The sequence below is a fragment of the Hyperolius riggenbachi genome, chromosome 3, assembly GCF_040937935.1.
Source record: "Hyperolius riggenbachi isolate aHypRig1 chromosome 3, aHypRig1.pri, whole genome shotgun sequence".
NCBI classification, from domain to species: Eukaryota; Metazoa; Chordata; class Amphibia; order Anura; family Hyperoliidae; genus Hyperolius; species Hyperolius riggenbachi.
The window spans coordinates 90,299,442-90,324,275 of NC_090648.1; the positions used below are offsets into that span (position 1 = coordinate 90,299,442).

A 24,834-nucleotide genomic window follows, 5' to 3' on the forward strand; every position below is an offset into this window, starting at 1 on the left:
AGTATTGGACAAAACAACTGGATACCCGGCCTGAACTCACTCAGTATGCACTGGAGGTTCTTGCATGCCCCGCCGCCTGTGTTCTTTCTGAGCGAGTGCAGGTGGGGTGGTCACCGACCAACGGTCCCGTCTGTGGACATACTAATGTTCATAAAAATGAACGAGTCATGAATCAGTGACAATTACAAGGCCCATCTCACTGATTCATAAGATAATGACTACTACAATACAATAATAAGATACTGACTACAATAATTGGCCTACGACAACTCCTGCTGATCCAAATAATAATTTTTTATGACTGTCGTGGAACCACCTTTAGGTCCCATGGCCTACGACAACTCCGTCTCCTGCTGCTTCAAACAACAATTTTTTATGACTGCTGTAGAACCACCTCTAGGTCCCATGGCCAACGACAACTCCGTCTCCTGCTGCTTCAAACAACAATTTTTTATGACTGCCGTGAAATCACCTCTAGGTCCCATGGCCTACAACTTCTCCTGCTGTTCCAAAAAAAATGTAATGACTGCTGTGAAACCACCTCTAGGTCCCATGGCCTACAACTTCTCCTGCTGCTCCAAACAAAATTGTAATGACTGCCGTGGAACCACCTCTAGGTCCCATGGCCTACAACAGCTCCTGCTGCTCAAAAAAAAATTTGTAATGACTGCTGTGGAACAACCTCTAGGTCCCATGGCCTACGACAACTCCTGCTGCTCCCCAAAAACAAAACAAAACGGTGGAACAGCCACTAGGTCCCATTGCCTACGATGTTTAAAAAACAAGGTTTCAAATGAGATTACAGAAATTGTACCGCTGGAACGCGGAATTCCGCTGGAATGTAACAGTCACGGAATTTCGTTCTGACGGATTTCCGCTGAACCGGAAATTGCACTTTCTGATCATCCCTAGTGCAGAAAACCTGAAAGACAAGTCTGTTCCCTGCCTAACTGTTTTGGGTTTTTTTTTTACAAGTATTTGGTGGGGCTTTGGAAGTGGAGGGGATTCATTATATTCATTTTTATTAATAAATGTATTGTTTGTGGGGAGGGGGTGTATTTTTACTTTTTGGTCACTAAATGGCACTGCAAACACTCTCCTGATTTAACAGGACGTGTTCATTTTTTATTTTTATTTTTTACATTCAAGATACTTTTACTACTTCCTGTATTATGAATGCACATGGCCCGCGATCAGGGTTATGTCCATTCATTACAGGCATTGCAATTGGTTAAGGGAACATTTGTTCCCCTTCCCCAATTGCATATCTCCGTGGCCCGATGGAACTAGCGGTGGGGCTCACATGCGTGTACGTTGGCGGCGGGGACAAGTGATGCAGTAAAATGTCCTGAAGACATTTAAGAGGCTCCTGCAGGACATTTTAATGCAGCGGCTTGTCCGCAACTGGCTAATTTACGCATGCATGCCCATACATTTTTGCACATATACTCACTCATCTATGTAAAAATGTGTTCAAAATACTTAAATTAATTTTGTAACCATACTTTTGCATAATTTGCAAATATTAAGATAATATGAAAAATTGTAATTACAATCAAGATTGTAAGGAGTCTCTCCAAGGATACCCAAAGACCTCATCGACTGGAATGAGGGACTAGCGGTGGAACGAGGGGATGCAGAGAGGAACAGGAAGCCTCTAAGAGATCCAGAGCATTCCCTCCTCTTAGGTGAGTATGTAACTGACATCTTCCGCAGCACATTACAGAGTATGTAGACACGTCACTAGCTCTCCTTCAGAGGAGCTCACAATCAAGTCCCTACCTGAGGCCCAGTGCACACCGAGCGGATTTTGAAGCGATCCGCAAACCGCATCCGCCCTGGAAAACGATTGGCTAATGTATTGCAATGGGATGGTGCACACCGGCGGTTTCCGGTTTTTAGCAAACAGTAAACAACGTGGGTCCTGCAGCACTTTTGCGGTTTGCAGAAGCATTTCTGCCTCAATGTAAAGTATAGGGAAAAGGCAAAACGCTCTGGAAAACGCTACATCAGAGTGGTTTTCCAGGCGTTTTTGTTACAGAAGCTGTTCAGTAACAGCTTATACTGTAACAATATTTTAATCTGGAAACCAATGTCCAGGAATCAGTGACAAAGCTGAAGCTGCACCGGGACTGGATCTTTTAACAAGACAACAACCCTAAACACTGCTCAAAATCCACTAAGGCATTCATGCAGAGGAACAAGTACATTATTCTGGAATGGCCATCTCAGTCCCCAGACCTGAATATATTTGAAAATCTGTGGTGTGAGTTAAAGAGAGCTGACCATGCTTGGAAGCCATCAAACCTGAATGAACTAGAGATGTTTTGTAAAGAGGAATGGTCCAAAATACCTTCAACCAGAATCCAGACTCTCATTGGAACTTATAGTAAGCGTTTAGAGGCTGTAATTTCTGTAAAAGGGGAATCTACTAAATAATAATTTCATTTCTTGTTTTGTGGTGTTCAAATTTATGCACCTGCCTAATTTTGTTTAAACAATTATTGCGCACTTTCTGTAAATCCAATAAACTTCATTTTACTTCTCAAATATCACCGTGTGTATCTCCTATGATATATTTAACTGACATTTTTTATCATAATAAACGATTCATACAGAAAAATCATGATGATTAACAAGGTTGCCCAAATTTTCACATCCCACTGTACTGTCAGATTTAAGCTTCAATTGACTTGTCTGCAGTGCACTTATTTTTGCATCACAACATTTATGAATGTTTGAAGAATAAAAATACAGCACTAAAGCATTTTACAGCAGAGCCGGTACACATTTCTTTTTGAATTCTGATGAATGCTACCTGGATCTACTAATACCCAGAGCACACTACAGTCTTCCCTATCAAGCTCACCAGACACACATTTGTAGCACTGTATTTTCCTATTTTTCCTCTACCACATATCATTCAGTTTTCACCCATTATTGTTTTAAAATAAAAAATGCTACTGTAGATAAAAAACACAAATTGAAAGTGGTTATTTATCCCTTTTATCATAAAGCTACAATTGGTTTGCCGTTATAATGTATGGTAACAATATTAAATTCTGAAAAAAAAGTTATCAATGCTTGTGCCGCACATGACTGCAGCTAGGAGTTTACTAACCTTTCAGCAACCTCACAAAGTTCTAATGCATCCCAGGAGGGAAGCAAGACATTTGAGCAAGAGTGGTGCCATGGAAGTTTGGGCACCACCATAGGTGCCCATAGAAATATTGTTTACAAATGGACAGTTTAGGTGCTGTAGATGCCCACATTTTCATACATAATTCATATTCATATGGGTGCCTCTGGCCATGCCCAATAATGTTTGTTTTATACAGTACACCCCCCACCTCATCCGCCCTCACAACATTTGTTTTGTTTTGTTTTGTTTTTTGCGATACCTGAAAATATTTGTTTTTTTGATGCATCAGATTTGTGACCAGGTTGATCCTAAGGTTTGACATCAGGAAGGAGGGAGGGGTTAAGTTAAGGCATTAAGAAGTCAGATTTCAAGGTATGGTGTTAAAGGATAGGCATCAAGGAGGAGTTTAGGTTAGGTGTCGGGGGTTAGGCATTGGCGTAACATTTAACGATATTTTACTATTGAAATTATCACTGTGAAATAGTCCATCATCGGGAAATGATACTACTACTGCTATGCTACTGATATTCCACTATCGGCTATGCCCGAGTGCCCATATTTTCTGGTGTCTTTAATTCGCTCAAACCCCCACTTTAGTAAGTAAACGCTCAGATTTAGGTAGCAGTGTAAGTGGGGTTAGATCCAAAGGTTAGACAAGGTGACTGGGTCAGGGGCAGGAGAAGAAGTATGCACTGGATTAAGAATGTCCACACTGGAGGTGCTGGATATTAGCAAGAGCTGACAAAGTGAGAAAAAAGCCATTTTTCTACAGACAGGATAATAACTGGCACTGTTATCGTGATGTCAGAGCTATATCATTCTCTTTTCACAGATCGCAGTAAGATTATTGCTGCAGACATAATCATTCCACTTTCCCTCATGCCACAATTCAACACAGTGTTCCTTCCCTTCCACGTTATTTGGCTCCCAAGGCGCCCATGATCTGCCAGAGAAAAATAGTGAATGAAGGTAAGCATCCTTTCCTTTCTCAGGAGAAGAATTATGCTGCATCTCTCAACTTATCACATTAGCTACTCATAATGTGTAATGTAGAGCATTCAAGACATAAAACTGTAACTATATAAAAGCAGAACTCTGAGCAATCATATGAAAACTAACCTGCGGGGATAAAAGGCAACACTGACCTCTTTGGGATAAATGTATACTGATCTCTACTTCTTCTCTTGTTGAAAGTGTACTATACACTAGTGATGGCTGGAATTGCCAAATTTCTGAAATTTCACAAATAATTCCAAATGTCGCATTGTAGTAACGTGGCTTTCACGGTGTGGTCGGGGTGGTGTGTTATAATGCTTGTAGTGCATTACTGCAAAACGCATGCATTGACAGCAGGGCTGCTCATCAGGATTCTGGATATCCGGGTAGCCCGGATACCCGAACTTTTTTCAGCTATCCAACCGGATTCGGATTCCGGATACCTGAGCCCAAATCCGGATAGCTATCTGTGGATATTTGGGTGTATAACGCGGATATCCGCGGATATTGCGGGTATCCGGATCCGAAATACTGTAACTAAGGAGATGACATCCTGGAGCCAATCAGAGGGCTCCCAGCAGAAGCCCTAGCAACCAATCACAGAGGGGAACCTTGGCCAGCCTCACCTGACCTCATTGAGCCAATCAGAGGCCTCCCAGCCTAAGCTGTGGCACCCAATCACAGAAAGGAACACTGGCCAGCCCCCCTGTATAATAAGGAGGGCTGCCATGATGAGACAGATCGTCTTGCTGAATGCTCACTGAGAGACATGCTCCAGTGCTGGTGGCCTACAAAGGGCTGTACACAGTTATAAACCCAAAGCTGCTCAGTGATTAACCCCCTTCACTAATATCACTACACTATTGTTAAATCGTCAATTAGCTTGATTGATGTCATGGTGTGACAGTTAGAGTGTGTGCTCCAGTGCTGCTAGCCTAGGAAGGGCTGTACACAGTGATAAAGCTGTTCAGTGATCAACCCCTTCACTATCACTACACTATTGTTAAATCGTTAATTAGCTTGATTGATGTCACAGTGTGACAGTTTGAGTGTGTGCTCCAGTGCTGTTAGCCTAGGAAGGGCTGTACACAGTGATAAACCGAAAGCTGTTCAGTGATTAACCCCTTCACTATCACTACACTATTGTTAAATCATTAATTAGCTTGATGTCATTTGTGTGACAGTCAGTGTGTGCTGAATGCAGCTGCTATGTGTCTGTGTGTGTACTGTGCACAGACCAGGCCAGCTGCTGCCTGCTGGCCAGCTATTAGCCTTAGGTATAAGTTAGTTTAGGGATTAGGGGATAGGATTACTGTGTTATTGTGTAGTTAGTATTGTAGTACAGCAGTCAGTGCTAGTAGTTGTTAGAGTAGTAGTACCAATGTGTTAGCTTTCTACAGAACTGCTGTGATGTGAGCAGTGCCAGTGTGACAGTTAGGGCTCGATTCACAAAGCGGTGATAACTCAGTTATCACGCCTAAAAGACTTTAGGCGTGATAACCTTTGCACTAGCAAAGTTATCACCGCTTTGTGCTCTAACTCGCGCGAAGCTACTGCGCGTACGCGCGAACGCAAAGTCCCATAGGGCTTAATGGGAGCTTCGCGCGAAGTGCCGGGTGATGCGCGCGCGCCTGCGCGCTTGCGCGCGCAAAACTTTGCGCACGGAAAATTCGCGCGAGTTTCTTCTTATCATGCCTAAACTGAGTTTAGGCGTGATAAAGGGGTTTTCACTCGCGTGCAAACACTTTGCACCGCTTTGTGAATCAGGCCCTTAGTGTGCACTAGTGTCTTCTCCTCCGCTGCCTGACTGTCACTCGGCACTTGCCACGTGTCACATGGCACTTGTCACGTGGCACTTGCCAAGTGTCACATGGCACTTGCCATGTGTCACGTGGCACTTGCCACGTGGCACTTGGCACGTGGCACTTGGCACATGTCACTTGGCACGTGTCACTTGCCACGTGTCACGTGGCACTTGGCACGTGTCACCTGTCACTTGGCACGTGTCACGTTGCACTTGGCACGTGTTACGTGCCACTTGGCACGTGTCACGTATTACGTGCCACTTGTAACGAGTCACGTGTTACGTGCCACTTGGCACGTGGCCCTTGGCAAGTTACACGTTCCAAGTGGCATGTGACACGTGCCAAGTGCCACGTGACATGTGCCAAATGCCACGTGACAGTTGGCAAGTCACTAATATTATAAATGTGAAAGTTTGGATGTTTGTTACCCAATCACACAACAATGGCTGAACGGATTTGAATGAAATTTGGCACACACATAGTACATTACCTGAAATAACATATAGGATACTTTTTATCCCCATAACCAAAAAGTGGGCGGAGACAAATACACATTTTAGTGGGAAAATGTAAACTGCAGCCATTATTACACTGTTAATGGCAGGGTTCTCAAACTTTGCACAGTTGGTCACTAGGTGACTGGGATTAATATTCAGAAAAGTGGGTGGAGCCTACAAAAAAAATAAAAATAGAGATGGCCCGCACGGTTCGCCGGCGAACAGTTCCAGGCGAACTTCCAGTGGTTCGCGTTCGCCATGTAAGGCGAACTTTTCCGGAAGTTCGGTTCGCCCCCATAGTGCACCATTAGGGTCAACTTTGACCCTCTACATCACAGTCAGCAGGCACATTGTAGCCAATTAGGCTACACTCTCTCCTGGAGCCACTCCTGCCCCCTTATAAAAGGCAGGCAGCCCTGGCCATTACACTCACTCGTGTGCCTGCATTAATTAGTGAAGGGACAGCTGCTGGCAGACTCTCATAGGGTAAGATTAGGCTCTTGTAGGCTTGTTTGCTTGCTCCTGGCTGATTGCTATTGCTAAAATAGCACCCCTCAACAGCTCTTTTGAGAGCTAATGTTCTCCTGATGTGTTTTTTTTGTGTGTGTTGCCCACTGACACTGCATTATACAGCCCTATCTGTTGCAGCTGGACCTTGGTAATTGCAATTACTGTGCCATTCAGGCCCTGCCTAACTATCTATACTGGGACACCTACCTATGCCTACCTAACTACTGGGGCACCTACTTACCTATACGGTGATACCTACCTATGCCTACCTACCTATACTAGGGCACCTACCTATGCCTACCTACCAATACTAGGGCACCTACCTATGCCTACCTACCTATACTGGGTCTCCAACCTATGCCTAGCTAACTACTGGGACACCTACCTATGCCTATCTACCTATACTGGGACACCTACCTATTCCTACCTACCTATACTGGGACTCCTACCTATGCCTAGCTAACTACTGGAGCACCTACCTATGCCTATCTACCTATACTGGGACTCCTACCTATGCCTAGCTAACTACTGGGGAACCTACCTATGCCTATCTATCTATACTGGGACACCTACCTATGCCTACCTACCTATACTGGGGCACCTACCTATGCCTACATAACTACTGGGGCACCTACTTACCTATACGGGGATACCTACCTATGCCTACCTACCTACTTTTACTAGGGCACCTACCTATGCCTATCTACGTATACTGGGGCACCTACCTATGCCTACCTACCTATACTGGGACTCCTACCTATGCCTAGCTAACTACTGGGGCACCTACCTATGCCTATCTACCTATACTGGGATACCTACCTATGCCTACCTACCTATACTTGGACTCCTACCTATGCCTAGCTAAGTACTGGGGCACCTACCTATGCCTACCTACCTATACTGGGACCCCTACCTATGCCTACCTACCTATACTGGGGCACCTACCTATGCCTACCTACATACAAGAAGATAATTAGGTCATTGCTTCATTGTGGACAGACCAAATTCGATCAGCTGGACACTCAGTCACTGTTGTTCTGTCATTCAGCTACCTCAGCCCGACCATATGGGCTTGAAAACCGCCATGGCTTGCACTCTCGCCATGGTGCGTACCAGTCCAGCACGACCGTCACTACGCAAACAGAGGTTTGCGGTGCATTACACAGTGAGTTTGGTGTGTCAGAGTGAAGCAGAACTCTAATTACACTCCCTGATTGATGTATACACATGCAAGATGTTTTAAAGCACTTTAGGCCTGCAATTTAGCATACAGGCCTCTTGCACACTGCAAGGGATTCCGATTCAGATTCCGCTTTTTAATCAGTTTTTACATCCGATTCAGATTACGATTTGCAGTGTGCAGGGAGCAAACTGCAAATCGGAATCTGAATCGGATGTAAAAACTGATTAAAAAGCGGAATCTGAAATCGGAATCACTTGCCGTGTGCAAGAGGCCTCAATGTGATTTCTGCCCTTAAAACGCTGCTTTGCGTAAAATCCAGATTTTTCCCTGGGACTTTTGCCGTCTATCCCACTCATCCATGCAAAACACTCAGATATTAGACTCCTTGAAACATCATTTCCATCACTTTTGTGGCCAGCTTAAGTGTTTCTAATTTTCAAAGTTCGCCTCCCCATTGAAGTCTATTGCGGTTCGCGAAATCAGAGGTTCGGGCCATCTCGAAATAAAAATTCACCTATTGATTTTTAAGGAGAATGTTTAATTGCTGCCATTCTTGCACTGTTAATGGCACAAGCCTCAAACCCTGTACAGTTGGCCATTGGGTGACTGGGGTTCAAATTCCAAAAAGGGGGTGGAGCCCTAGTCAATCAGATTTGTTTCATTTCAATGCAAATTATTGATGCCAAAGACCACAAAGCTCACAAACTAGGTCAGTGAGTTATTGAGTAAGTGTGTGTTAGGGTTAGAAATAGTGGGCGGAGCCAGCACTAGCCAAATACATACCCGGGCAAAGCCGGGCCATCAGCTAGTAGGTTATAATTTTGCTTTGGATATTCACATTCTCACATAGAATGTTCTCATTTGTGTCCACTCTGCATTTTCAGCAGACATGGATTATTGTTTGTGTGAAAAAAAACTGTAATTTTGCATAACTTTTAAAATTTAGATGTTGGAATTAAAGAGAACTGTGACCCCCTCTCTGGCCTGCATTTTAAGACATCTCTGTGGTGTCTGTACACTTAACAACTTAGTTGCTCCATAAGACATACTCCCCCATCCCCCCAAAAAGTCTGTGCATCATAGGCCCCATTCAAAGGGGCAACTAAGAGATGGACATATTGCGGTCCAACTGTGTTACTACCTCTGATATTGGGCTATATATAAATTGCACCCAAATTGCACTGGCGAATGAGAGACTGAAAGGCTCGGCACGCCTCCCGTCTCAAAGATGCCTTGTGGAGGGAATAATGCATTATTTGGGTCAGCACAAGGTTTCCCCACAAGCTGTTTCTCCACCACCCCTAATCTAATAGTAATCACATAGCCCCTGCAAAGTATAATGGCAGCGGAGCATACTAACCTCTCCAGCTGGCAAGCTCCTCCCCTTCTTGTGTTCTTCTATTGTCATGGTCTCTGGTGACCCCTGTGGCATGCATGCCATCACTCTGGAAGATGCCCCTGCACCATGGACACACCAGGTCTAGATTTTTTTTCCCTGGTGCGTCTTATGGTGATAAAAATTCAGAACTTGCATGTGTGGTATGTTTTACAGATTAAATAAATTGCTTACGAATATGAATAGGGTGTGCCATCAATCCACCAAAACCTATTGTCCGTCCCCTCATCTGTTAGGCCAATCCAATACCATGTCCCATTAGCTTGCATGGCTAAAAAGTTCTGCGAAAACACACAAATAATAATTTGCATAAAACTCAGTGTTTATCTACATTGTTGTACTTTAAACCTACCTATAGTCATAAATTACAAATATAAAAATACATTCAAATACCAAAATATCTACAGATGGTAAAACTTTGTAAGTTTTTTGTAATTAACTGGTTTATCCATGTACAATAAATCCCTAATGATGCCGGGTAATGCCAACACTCAGTGTTAAAGTTAGACGCCGTGGCACTATCAAGCTAATGTGCTTATATTAGATGCGACGCTACACAGCTGTATATAGTCGAAATTATGTGTCACGTTAGCGATGGAAGGTGCTTTATCTAAGTATAAAGATGTGACCTGGGGAGATGGTCTGTACTCATACAACGCCAGGACCATAAAGGGTGGGGAAGGCTGGTGTGGGTTGAGAAATGAGCCCATAAAGTGTGTGTAGTGGAGGGGTAAAAAAACTCCCCTCTCCAGGATCCAGCAAACTAGGTAAGGACACACACAACCAATCTTCATCCTGATGTACGCCATCCTAGGAGCAGCGGCGTAGCAAATGGGGTTACAGAGGTTGCGACCTCATCGGGGCCCTTAGACCAGAGGGGCCCCAAAGGGCTCTCTATTGGTCCTTTACTCATAATCATGACTTCTATAGATACTTTGAATAGTGGTAATAATTAACAAGCTGTTCCCCATTTCCTTCTTGCACCTCTGACACTGTAATTGCCATTGGCAGATTTTGATTCGCCGTATCAATTGTTATGTATAGAGTGTTTGGGGGAGGGGGCCCCAATGTAAAACTTGCATTGGGGCTCACAGCTCCTTAGCTACACCACTGCCTAGGACAGTGATGGCTAACCTTGGCACTCCAGCTGTGGGGGAACTACAAGTCCCATGAGGCATTGCAATACTCTGACAGCTCTAAGCATAACTCAGGGAGGCAGAGGCATGATGGGGCTTGTAGTTTTGTCACAGCTGGAGTGCCAAGGTTAGCCATCACTAGCCTAGGAGTTCTGTCTCCATGGATCCAGCACCATCTGTCATCATGTCACGATGACAGACTGCTCTGGCACAATAGGAACAGAACACCTAGGAAGGTAATGACCAGGTGTTTCCTCGCTTAGTTCACTAGATCCTGGAGAGGTGAGTCACTCACTTCACCCTTCCCCTAAACACACTGCCAGGGAGGAGAGGGAAGGAAGGTACCCTCTGTGACAGGGGCGTAACTAGATATCACTGGGCCCCCTGCAAGAGTTTTGGATACTGATGGCTACCTAAGGCAGGGAAGCACCTCTGGCTACCTATACTGGGGGTCACATCTGGCTACTTTATACTGGACACCCTCTGGCTACCAACTACTGTGGGGTACCTCAGGTTACAGGGAACACACTGCTGCATGCATTTCAGTCTAGAGCATAGCTGTAACATTCAGGCCCTTATGCAGTTAACTTTTTCCCTAAATCATCTCACGGGATATTTTTGTAAAACTATAGGTTGATTCATTAAGCTGCGCTGCTTAAATTGAGCTAAAGATCCCCAGCGCACGCTACGCATGGTAGTGCTGTAAAGCGTGCAATTCCAAAGTTATGTGCACTCCCTTTAAAGTACGGTTGCTCCTTCTAGCGTGTGATATGAACTAGCTTTAATACATTTTTATTGGCCCATCATGCTGTACATACAACGTGGGGGCTTTTAGTAAGCCTGCCTGAACCACCTTCAGCGCCAATAGCAGCACCGTACTATACTGGTGGTTCTGGATTGGGTAATGGTCCTGCCACTTGTATGCACAGAGGACCATTGCCCAATCCAGAACTGCCAATTCACTAATACGGCGCTGCTATTGGGGCCAAAGGTGGTTCAGGCGGGCTTACCGAAAGCCCCTACATTGTATGCGCAGCATGTCAGGCAGCATTTTGGGCCAATAAAAATGTATTAAAGCTAGTTTACATCAAGCGCTTGAAGGAGCAGCCCTACTTTAAATAGAGAGCGTGTAACTTTAGGAGCGCATGCTACGCATCAGTACCACGCGTAGCATGCACTGTGGATTTTTAACTCGCGCTGCTCAATTTAAGTTGTGCTGCTTTAACAAAAATAAAAAAATTGCATGTAGTAGTATAATTTATAGTTTTAATATGCATTGATAAAATTGCAAGTCTGTAATGTGTTGTTTCTCATTTATCTGTATCCCAGATATGTATTGGATATTATTAACCACTTTACCCCCGCGCGTACGTATTTCTCCGCCCCTTTTTCCATCCTTTAACAACCAGGGACGGAGAAACACGTACTTTCCCGACGCTGCCCGCGCTCCCGCTCGTAAACACGCCCGCCGCTAGTAAACACGCCGCCGCCCGCTCGCACAGAGATCAATGAACGGGAAAATCCATTCCCGTTCGTTGATCTAAGCCCCGCAATGATCAGCTGCTCTCCTATGGGCAGCGCGATCATTGTGAGAAAAAACTCACGTGTCCAGCCTCCTTATACTTCCTCCAAGCTTCCGGAAGGAAGCTTGGAGGTCGCATTAAAACCAAAAGTTACTGTGGCCATCTTGTGGCCAAATAGTAAACTACACCCTACACATTTTTCACATACAAATAAATGACTTTTACATATAAAATTAACTCATTACCTCCCACACTCCCCATTTTTTTTTTTTTGTAATTAAAAAAAAATTAAAAAATTTACAATTAAAAAAAATACATAAATAGTTACCTTAGGGACTGAACTTTTTAAATATGTATGTCAAGAGGGTATAACACTGTTACTTTATAAACTATGGGCTTGTAATTAGGGATGGACGCAAAAATGAAAAAAATGCACCTTTATTTCCAAATAAAATATTGGCGCCAAACATTGTGATAGGGACATCATTTAAATGGTTTTATAACCGGGACAAAAGGGCAAATACGTTTCATGGGTTTTAATTACAGTAGCATGCATTATTTAAAAACTATAATGGCCGAAAACTGAAAAATAATTATTTTTTTCCCCACATTTTTCCTATTTTCCCATTAAAACACATTTAGAAAAAAATAATTCTTGGCATAATGTCCCACCTAAAGAAAGCCTAATTGGTGGCGGAAAAAACAAGATATAGTTCATTTCATTGCGATAAGTAATGATAAAGTTATAGACGAATGAATGGAAGGAGCGCTGAAAGGTGAAAATTGCTCTGGTGCTCAGGGGGTAAAACCCCTCAGTGGTGAAGTGGTTAATTGTTGCATTTTAAAACGTGTACCAGAAGGGGGAAAGAAAGTGCCCCTAGGGGGTGCTTCCTTCGGGAGATGGAAGCCTCTGGATCCTAAAGAAGCTTAACCCTTCCTCATCACCAGGGGGGATCCAGCACTGGCTCCCCAAATATTCCCTTGTTGCCACTTGGCGGATCCTCATTCAAGCACAGTATCCGCTTCCCTTCAGGCTCAGGTGGAAATAGACCAGCCTGATTGGGTCCGCTCTACTGCGCAGTTATGAGCCATCAGCGCCTAGCAGGCAATGGTAAATAATATTGTCTGCAAGTGTTCAGGGCTAAAAATTGCTAGATCAGGCTGGTCGTAGATACGGAGGAAGCCTTATTAGGATCCAGAGGCTGGAAGCAGGAAATTTGGGCACCTGGGGCTAATGGACTATTTGGGCTCACTACAGATACTAATGCAAAATATCAGCTATTGGGTGCCAAAAGCAGAAATTTTATTAGATTTGATAAATAGCGGGCTCTGAGCCCATCCAGCCAACATTTTTCATTTTGAGAATTGTTGTTTTGAAAATTATCATTTTGAAATTTGTTTTGAGAATTATCGTTTTGTAAATTATTGTTTTGATTTTTGTTTATCATTTTGAAATTCATTTTGAGAATGTTCATTTAATAAATAATCATTTGAATTGTATTTTCTCAGAAATCTATATATATATATACATTATTTGTGGTGGAGGGAGGTGGTTTTAAGGTTGGGCATCAGAAAGGGTGGTTTTAGGGTTAAGTTTCAGGAAGGAGGGTCTTAGGGGTAGGCGTCAGAAAGGTGTGTTTTAGGGTTAGGCACCACAAAGGACCTACTGAGCGCGCTCAAGATGGCAGCCTCTCTTTTTACCTGCTCCACACCTTGTCTCGGCTCTGGGAAGCATTAATCACATATATGCACAGAAGGAACAAAAATACTTAGAGATTCTGCACCATGAAATCTCTGGCTACAACTGGAACCCTCTGGGAAACGTGGAAGTTTATGGATGGCTAAGTTACAAGCTGGATTGTACTCACCATGAAAGTCATGTGTAGCTGACCTGGTTTTGGAGTCTTGCATGGGAAGCTGAAAAGCCACACAAACAAACAAAAGCCTTCTCTACTCCTACAAGGACACACAATGGAATAGGATTTCTCCACCAGGATACTCATGAGGTTCACAGCTTCAAACAAACCAACACATCAAAAAGCATGTCCATGCAACACAGCAAGCAGATCTCCTACCTTCCCAAGTCCTCTTCCCAAGGTAAGGGAATTCATCCTCCTTCCCCAAACACCAGTAATATCTTTCAGCTGGCAATCTGTTTTTTGCAGACTGTACAAATACTTTAAATGCATTCAGAGGCTGAAATTATATTGACTCCATTGCATTTCAAAGTAAACCTTAGTAGGCCCCATGCTTCTGCATATCAATGGAATTTTCACACCTCTTCTAGCAGATTTTCAAGGCCAGCATTTGCTTTTGTATACCCCCCACTGATAAACAACAACAATCAAAGGAAGAGCTTACTTAACCCATTCCTTCCCAAAGAGCAATGTTAATCTATACGGCCAGCTTCTTACTATCTCTCAGGCCATCAAGAGCTGCATCTCACATTGGGAAAAAACAAGCTAATTTGCTGGAATCTCTAGGGATTTTGAATAAAACGCACAGAGGTAAAAAAAAAAAGGTGGCCAGGCCGATAAAAAGTGCCACACTCAGACTCAGTCCAATTTCAGGGACCCAGGTCCATTCAAGGAAAAGAACTTTCCAGCGATCTCCAGTGACGTTTACTGGACATCAGAGGCTGAAAGTAGCAGAAGTTACCATGTCCCTAGTCAGGGATGCAGTAACATCGCGTCAGTGAACCCAGTCGCCAATGCTAAGCCCCATGCAGTCACCGCATTGCTCTGCAATGCCCGCTCTATATACAATAAGACTTTATTGCGGACCTTATTCAGACATGCGATTTTTCATGCATCACTGAAACCTGGATTGATGCCAATGCGGGCCCCACATTGGAAGCAACCATCCCATACAATTACTCAGTCCTAAGTGAGGGAAGACGAGACCGCAGAGGAGGGGGTGTAGCAATTTGTGGCAAAACAACTCTGCAGCTCAGGGCCCTGAATGTTGGCTCAACAAAGTCCTTTGAATGTATAGGTGCCCAGATCTCAGCTGGTAAAGGCTTCTAAATTTTAGTGGTTTATCGTCCCCCCGGAGATGCTGACCCATTCCTACAGGAATTCTCAGAACTTTTGGCAATGCTGACTCTGTCTTATCCGAGATGGATCATCCTTGGTGACTTCAACGTCTGGGCTGATAACACTCAATGACAAAATGCAAATTAACTAATAAATCTCATGGGTGGGCTAGGCTTCACACAAGTTGTAAAATCTGCTACCCACAGAGGAGGGCATATGCTAGACTTACTGTTCCACCTTGGAATGGACATTAGTAACATAACAGCAACCCCAGTGGTGTGGTCAGACCATCACATAATACAGTTTACTATTGAACATCACCCTATCAAGCAGCTCCCTAAAGAAACAATCAAAATCCGTCCCCTGAATAAATTAACACCGGAGACACTAAATGGTTTAAAGAGGCGCCCTGGTGGTATATAAAAGCGTTTAAAAGCAGTTTAAAACCGAGAAAGGTTTGAGGTTGCTTACCTCAAGGACGACAAATCTTTGTAGGGACAAAAGATTTTATTGGTAGCACAGGCAACGCGTTTCACGGTCTGAGCCCGCTTCCTCAGGCCAATAGCAGTGCCAGGCCAATTGAAATAGCAAGCTAAGGGAGCCTCTCTTACACCGGAGAGGATAACTGCCAACCTGGATTTTACAAATCTGCTCCACAGTAAAATGGACCCAAACACTCTAGTAACCCAGTACAACAACATGATATATGAAACACTTTACAGTATTGCCCCATGGCGCACCAAATCAGCAACCAAAAAGCAGAAAGCTAATTGGTTTGACAAAACCATCATGGATCTAAAAAAGAAAGGGCGCAGACTAGAAAGACAGTGGCGTAAATCAGGGTCTGAGGAGAACAAATCTAGCCTAGTTCAACACCTCAGACAAAAATCAGACTTTATCTCGTACAAAATATCTACAGCCAACAACAGAGCTGGTCAACTCTTCCACACAGTGGAATCACTCTGCAACCCTTCCTGCCTAAAAGCCCCAATCACATTCTCCAGGGAAAGGTGTGAAGAATGCTCTGCCTTCTTCACAAACAAGGTGTCTACCATCCGTGCCAGCATTACACCAACAACAACAATTGACCACTGGACTTTGCATCTGCCTACTACCGTACCACCATGGCAAGTCTTTGACACTCTGAGTGAAGAAGATTTTGGAATTCTCATTCAAAGTCTCCGCCCCACTACCTGCGACCTGGATCCTGGCCCAATTGGATCCTTAATGCAGTGCCCAGAGCTGATCAGGCCAGCACTTCACAAAATCACTCAGTGCTCCTTGCAAAGTGGACTTTTCCCAGAAGAACTAAAGAAAGCAATCATAAAACCCCTCTTGAAGAAACCATCACTAGATCCTGATTCTGTAACCAACTACAGACCTGTGGCGAACTTACCATTGCTATCAAAAGTTATCGAGAAAGCAGTCGCCAACCAGCTAGAAGCCAGGCTTACAGATAACAACACCTTTGATACTTTTCAGTCAGGATTCAGGAAAAGGCACAGCACTGAAACGGCATTAGTCCGAGTAATGAATTATCTACTTACTGCAAGGGACAAGGGTGATTGCTCAATTCTGATTCTTCTTGACTTGTCTGCTGCATTTGATACTGTGGATCATGAAATACTAATCCAGCGACTGAAGAATTACTGTGGCCTAAGGGGTACTGTTCTCAGCTGGTTTCAGACCTTCCTATCTGGCAGGACACAGCAAGTATGTCTGGGCACACACTACTCTAATCCAGTGCCACTTCCCTATGGAGTTCCACAGGGTTCTGTACTATCACCATTACTCTTTGCAGTCTACATGCTCCCACTGGGCAAAATAATCCAGAACTATGGCCTAGGATACCATTGTTATGCAGATGACACACAACTGTATCTGTCCTTCAAGCCTGGCACCCAAGACCCATCAGCATCCATAAATGCGTGTCTAGTGGATTTACAAAATTGGATGAACACTAGCTGCCTGAGGCTGAACTCTGACAAAACAGGTGTTGGTGGTAGGTGGTCCACACATGATGGATAAAGTTCAAAACGCTCAACACTTCAAACTAGCAATTGGGGAGATACTGTACAGTATAAAGACTCTGTGCGAAACCTTGGGGTGATCCTGGATGGAAATCTAAAACTCAAACAGCAGATATCAGCTGTCGTCAAGTCTTCCTTCTTCCATCTAAAAAATATAGCGAAAATTAAACACCTTATCCCAGCTGAAGACCTACCTGTCCTGGTTCATGCATTTGTATCCTCCCGCCTAGACTACTGCAACGCCCTGTTCATCGGATCTACAGATAAGGTTCTGCGCCCCTTACAGCTAGTACAGAATGCTGCAGCCAGACTCCTAGCCAATGCCCCCCGCAGTTCACACATCACCCCAGTACTGCAAACTCTTCACTGGTTGCCAGTAAAATGGAGAATCAATTTTAAGATCTGCCTGCTGACATTCAAGGCTCTACACCTCATGGGACCCAAATACATAGCGGATCTATTGGAACTTTATGCCCCTCCACGCACCCTCCGCTCTGCCAACAAGATGAAGCTGATTATTCCCAGGATACACTTAACATTTGGTGCTCGGGCCTTTTCCTATGCAGCCCCTACTCTATGGAACTCACTTCCTCAATCAATACGAGAGGCTCCTTCTCTGGACAGCTTTAAAAAAGGCTAAAAACTCACCTCTTTTCCCGAGCCTTTGAGACTGCATAATGCAGGGTCACAGCACTTTGAGTCCCCAGGGAGAAAAGCGCTATATAAATATTATTGTTATTGTTATTGTTGTTAGGGTTATGCACCACCAGGGGGGTTAGGGACCACCGGGGGGGGGGGGATTGGGGCTAGGGTTTGGCATCAGAAGAGGGAGGCTTCTGTGTGAGAGTAGGGTTAGGTTTAGTTGTAGTAAAATATCAGTAATATTTACCAACGTTTTACTATCTTCATTACGACTGTAAATATTTCTTCGTTATCATTGTTATAGATGATATTTTGCCATTTCTGCTTCACCCTGTACCTTTTTAATACTGTTATTTTAACATATTTATTATTCTAACTGAGATAAAGATGAAAAAATGATAAAAAACAGTTTCATAGATGATATTTTACAGTTTGAGCTTCACCCTGCACCCTTTTATCCTGGCGTCCTTATTTAATATATGTCCAGAGGCTTCCCCCTCCCAAGGTAAATATCTATTTTTTTTCCTTTTTCAAAGTAACAGGTGTCCTTTAAGTTTCAGTGGAATTATACAGTAAATGGCATAAGAAGGTATGTTAGTAGGATCAGCTGTAGTGAGTATTGGAATTGGAATAGATAACCAGTTGCTGGCGCAGACAGAGAATAACTGTAATTTACCTCACAAGAGCCTATAGGCATAGATGTTCTGGCCCCTTAGACTTCGTCCTTCATGAACCTACAAACCCCCACCGAACCGCACCGCAAGTGTACTGGCTGACCCAGCTGTCATTTCTCCCTTACTTGCGTGTCATAGGTAGCTACAGGTGCCCCTTAGTATTAGGTAGCCAGAAGTACCCTCAGTATTAGGTACCTAGAGGTACCCTCAGTATTAAGTAGCTAGAGGAGACCCTAACTGAAGAGAGATCTTGTCAGTGGAATGCTGAGATCAGGGTGAGTAACCTCTCATATACACTCTTATCAGGACTCTGCATAGGAAAGGAGGGAGGGAGGCACTTGGGGAGTGGAGTGAGCCACCTTCCCATCATCAGGCGCCTGTAGGCACATGCCTTATGGTAAATACACAGCCCTGACCTCAATGCTTACAACAGATTACCTGCTCAGCTGCACTGGTGATTACAGCCAGATGACTTTGTCTACTGAGGCACATATCCACCGCATCCTTCCAGTTTAGTTCAACAGTAGAGAAGAAATAACAATGGCCTGCAAATTCCACCCAACCACTTTCACAGGACGGCTCTGGCAAAGCAAACATGGTGACAGTAAGGTACACAGCTTTATGTTTATGACAAACCTGGGAGGAAAACCACATAAAAACTATCAGACAATAAGTACTTTGAATTAAACCTAATCATGTATCTTCCCTTTTCCTGATTTTTATTATTACTAAGTTCAGGAAGAATCCAGGAGCAGCAGAACATCTTGGGAGATCTATCTCTGGGATATTGTGCCTATCTGCTTAGGTCACATTCAATGTATGACTAATACACTGGTGGTAATTATGTGTATCTTAAAGGGTACCAGAACTGAGGCAAAATGTAAGAGGTGGCCATGCATGGAGCTTCTTCAGTGTCCCCTCAGATGCGCCAGCCTCCCTCTGTGCTGGAGCTATGTTATCCCATTCAAAGCAAGGGTGTATGCGCTGTCCACTCCGCACACCCTCTTCAATCATGCTCCTAAAAGGCTGTGCATAGCAGCCATAGCTGGGAGTATTCTGATACACGTTTACCTGATTCTCCTGGCTGAGGCTCCTGCACACAGTTTTGTGGGAGTTCAAACAAAAATGGCTTTTGGAGGGGACAAAGCATACGACCTTCAGTGGTGAATATAGTGATGGAATAGCTCCATCATGACAAGGAGGCTGGCAAAGTTGAGGGCCACATGGTATACTAAAGTAGCCCCAGGTATGGCCAGGCCACTTTGTAAAATTTGAGTCAGTTCAGGTGGGATTTAAAGCTTATCAGGCTTATATTGCATCTCATCAATGCTGCACCCATTGAGCTGTCCTTTCACTGTCACTAGCTTATAACAGTTGGTTATATTTTAAGTTCTTATGTGATTCTTGCTGGCAACCATTTTAAAGGGAAGGTCCAAGCAAAAAAAAAAAATGAGTTTAACTTACCTGGGGCTTCTACCAGCCCCATGTAGCCATCCTGTGCCCTCATAGTCACTCACTGCTGCTCCAGTCCCCCGCTGGCAGCTTTCTGACCTCGGAGGTCAGGGCCGCATTGCGTACATTTTTACGCATTCCCGCTAGTGCAGGAACATTAACATATACATTTTTACGCGTTAGTGGTGCAACGCATACATTTTTGTTCCTGCACTAGCTGGAATGCGTAAAAATGTATGCAATGCGGTCCTGACCTCCGAGGTCAGAAAGCTGCCAGCGGGGGACTGGAGCAGCAGTGAGTGACTACGAGGGCACAGGATGGCTGCATGGGGCTGGTAGAAGCCCCAGGTAAGTGAAACTCATTTTTTTTTTTTGCTTGGACCTTCCCTTTAAGTAAATTAAAAAAGTTAAGATGTACATAAATATTGTTAAAATATGAATTTGGCTTCAGCGGCAATATACAATTTATGGTCTCTGTTGCTGCCCACCTCCCAAATATTAAATATCTCCATCCTTGAGGGGGTGTGGCGATATATCTCATCTTGCTCTGTCAGGTCCAGAACTCCTCAAGAGTATCCAGAAAAAAATCTTTGAGTTTTGAATAAAATTAAGCTGAAGATTATTTGGCATATAAGGTGTATGTTAACCACTTAAGGACCGGGCTATGTTTTGGAGATCTGTGCTGCATGGGCTCTCCAGCCTGCAGCAGAGATCGTGTAAATTTCAGGGCGATCAGACTTCCCCCCTTTTTTCCCCACTAGGGGGATGACCTGCTGGGGGGGCCTGATCGCCACCGCTCCATGTGGCCGAGCAGGGGGGGCTCCTCAAAGCCCCCCTCTGCAGCGTGATTCCTCCCTCCCTCTTCTTCCCTCCCTACATCTCCCTCCCTGGGCGGCACAGGGCGCCGATGCGTCCTGTGCCGCCTCTGATAGGCTTCAGCCTATCAGCTGCCGGCGATCCCCGGCCAATCAGAGGCCGGGGATCGCCGATCTCCTTTACGGCGCTGCTGCGCAGCAGCGCCGTATTGATGTAAACAGCGGGGATTTCTTCCCTGCATGTTTACAATTAGCCTGCGAGCCGCGATCGGAGGCTCGCAGGCTGTTCATGAAGACACCCTCCGTGAACTGACATGGAACGGCCGCTAATTATTAACATAGTCATATCAAATTAGGGCCCCCCCCCACACACACACACACACATTAAATGTCACTACAGCATGGGGTGTAGATCACCCTGCTTACAGTGTTGTAAATGGCTGCTGTGAATGTTTCAGTGGCTGGCCATAGGACAACCACCAATAGTTAGGGTAGGAAGTCTGTGTATCATATCTGTGATACATATACATTTTGGATGTTGGGTAACTGTGTGCATATCTACCTGTGTACTGAACAGACACACTTGTCACCATAGAAAAAGCCAAAAGAGCCAATTACCCAGGGGCAGAGTTACACCTACACCAATATTTCTTAATATATACTGCAAATGAGCACAGGTACTGGACTGCTATGTAGATAAGAAACATAAAAGTGAACAGGGTTGCACTATATACAATGTGTCAAACTCAACATGTTTCACCCGAATATGGGCATCGTCAGGAGTATAGTAGACAAGACATTAGTGTAGACGTATGAAAAATAATAAACCCCCCACCAAATAACAGCATATTATCTACAGCATATAGCCCAAGTCAAAGCTAATTGGCCTGATTTAAGCTGTCTCCTTAAATAGGGGTTTGCCAGTGTAGGCACCTCCTCCCAAGGCCTCCCCCTGTTCCTACAAGTTATAGTGTTAAACATGTTCATCCATCCATCTTAGCCTTCCTCATTGTGGGTAACATGTTGAGTTTGACACATTGTGTATAGTGCACCCGAGTTCTCTTTTATGTGTATTATCTACACAGCAGTATAGTAGACATTTGGGTACCCTGAGGGCTTTGTCCTTATGTGTGACATAATTTCCTGGTAACGATTTCCGGTGTTGTTGCATATGGACAGTATTGCCTGATTGTTTGTTCCTGCTCTGACCTCTAGAATGAGCATGCATTTGTTCAGAAAGTTTAAGAGACAGATAACACTTTACTGTCTAACCTCTCCCTCAACCAGAGATTCTGTACCTCTGCCCAACACTGCACACCACCAAAACAACTTTTTTTGTCTCTATTCATGCTTTTCTGTAGTCCAACTACTTTGTAGTGGTTTTTGCATTTCTCTTTAAAATTACTTTGACATTTAGCAGCCAGGCAGAATTTGTATTGAATTTACATAATAGGTAAGAAGCATACAAGAGGTGCTTGCCTGTGTAAAAACTAGTATTTCAGTTGCCTAGGTTGTCTCCTTGTGCATGCTAAAACATCAGCTTTTTCTTTGTTCTGCTACATTCTTTAATGCTATGAAACCCTCATATACAGATTTTTCTCTGCTGATTGAGTGCTTATCATGCAATATTAGCAACTAAGATTAAAACTGTGAGAGAAGCACACGGACCCAGGGCCGTTTTTAACCACAGGCATTCCAGGCCCTTGCCTGGAGTGCCATTGGTCCTGCAAAGGCACTGCGCCCCTGAATTAAGCCCCACCCCTGTATTAAACCCTGCCCCTGAATAAAGCCCTCCCCCGTGGGTGCTGATCACCTGCTTCTGCTGTGTGTGTGCAGCAGCAGGAAGGTCGGTGTCCTAAAGAACAGTAGCATCACTGGTCCCTGGAGAGAAGACATCTCAGTGTCCGGATAGTGTAAGCTGCAGGCAGCCTCAACTGTATTCCTCTCTGCCACCTCTCAACCCATGTGGATCCCTCTGTACATGTTGGGCACATGTATGTAAGGAAGAGGGCAGAGACGGAGCTAGTGGCTGACAGTGACAGACAGAGTATACTGCACAGGGCACATTTTACACTGGAGGGGACATTCCCGGGGGTTCTGTCTCTTTCGCCGATCATCCCAATATCGCACGGTGTTACTGACGCACACCTGACTGAGCATGTTGGCTCTACATCTTGGAGCACGTCAGATCAATACATGCCACCAAATTTGGCCTGAAATTGCTCACATCATTTATCGGGCATGCTTTTGGTAGCATCGATTTTCATCCTGTTATAATAACTGAATCGGATGGTCGATTGGCTGCCAAGTCGCCTGATGTATGGCCACATTTAATCATGTGTTATAGGTAACCACCACAACTTAGGAGTGCCATTCAACCCATGGGACTTCAAATAGTAACCAACAGGGAACATTAACAGAAACACTTTCTCGACTTACTTGTTTCCGGTTTATATTTTTCTATTTGAGCAGCAAATTCTGAAACTGAAAAAAAAAATAACAATAGTAATAATATAAAATAATGAGGAGAACATAATTAATATATAAAATCTATGGGGTCAGTCACACTTATTTGAATTCATGTAGGTTTTGTGGGTCAATAAAATTGCGGATATCTAATTTTTCTTTTTTCATTTTGGCATTTAACAGTCTTTCACTGGAAATTAAAATGCATTGTTCAAAACAAAGTAAACGATTTATAATTTGTTAGAGAAATTACATTGTATGTGCACCACAGTAAAAGAGTGATTAGTTACTGACCTCTTTTCTCCAGCTGGTTCAACTCATGTTTTATTATTTCTGTGTCTTTAAGAAAAAGAGTAAATATATATTGAAAAAAACTCAGACATTTTCATACATAAGAGTTTATATTGTACAGAAAGTTGGCAAACATATTTGGCAATGTAAATACATTTAGGCCTAGTTCACAGTGGTCAGTTGCATAACACACATGTTATAATGAGACACTGGGGACAGTAGGGGACACACAGGGGAAAAAAGGGGCACATGGAGGATAGAAGGGGACACACTGGGGCAGAAGGGGACACATAGGGATTCAAGGGGACACATAGGGACACATTGGAAACAGAAGGTGACACGCTAGGGATAGAAGGGGACACATGGGGACAGAAGGGGACACATGGGGATGCAGGAGAACACATGGGGACACAGGAGGAGGCAATAATTGGGGAAGAACATCTACAAGACGCACCAGGATTAGTATATATTTTTTCCCTGCTTTTTGCCCTCTAAACCTAGGTGTGTCTTATTCCCGGAATGTTTTATATGATACGGTAACAATTTTAACACCGAATGTTAAGAATGTTACGTCTATTAAACCTCTACTGCAGTAAATAATAGGAAAATGCAGCAGTTGCTATTTACCAGTTCAGACTTACCATTACTCTTCAGATGTGACACTGTCTCTGTAATATTCTTATCTAGATTATGTAAGAAGGTGGGAGGGAGGTGGAAAAGAATAAAACATGTACATTAAGTTAACTTGAAGGAGTGACGTTTTTTGGAAAACCTTTAATAGACATACAGTTGGCAGTTTGTGAATTTATTTGAAAACCTACAGTAGATATGCAGTCAGCAGACACATAGTAAGTCATTTGCCGTGCATTTTACTCTGGATGTAAAGCACTTTCGTTCTATAGCAGCAACGTATGCCTCTTTGCAGGGGCGCCTCTAGCCTTCTTGTCACTCCAGGCAAGAAATCCTGTGGCGCCCCCCCCATAAAAATAAAACAAAAATCATATACATTATAGAACACTTCACACATGATATAAGCCATCAGAGAAGGATAACTATGAAACAGGGCCCTGGGCAAGATAACACTTTGCCCTCCACTGATGGTCACCTGGCTCATTTAGTTAGATTTGGTGGGGGCTAGCAACCACCAGGCCCCTAAACTCTCTCTAGACCCTAGGCAGCTGCCTAAGTTTACCTTGTGGATGATCAGCATTGTATGCCATACAGCACATGCTGCCAGTATG

The 24,834-nt window shown here is 43.9% G+C and overlaps 1 protein-coding gene across 1 annotated transcript in view; it reads right to left on the reverse strand.

The window, feature by feature from the left end:
* Nucleotides 1-3,305: 3,305 nt before the first annotated feature.
* LOC137561046 (hepatic lectin-like) overlaps nt 3,306-24,834 on the reverse strand; it is a 50,418-nt gene continuing 28,889 nt past the window's right edge. Inside the window, exons 4-9 of the mRNA XM_068272266.1 lie at nt 24,235-24,276; nt 23,597-23,641; nt 23,276-23,320; nt 19,008-19,150; nt 9,704-9,810; nt 3,306-4,085 (exon numbers count right to left, since the gene is read on the reverse strand). Of these exons, the coding sequence (XP_068128367.1) occupies nt 3,953-4,085; nt 9,704-9,810; nt 19,008-19,150; nt 23,276-23,320; nt 23,597-23,641; nt 24,235-24,276 (515 nt within the window). The 3' untranslated portion in view covers nt 3,306-3,952. The remainder of the gene's footprint in view (nt 4,086-9,703; nt 9,811-19,007; nt 19,151-23,275; nt 23,321-23,596; nt 23,642-24,234; nt 24,277-24,834) is intronic.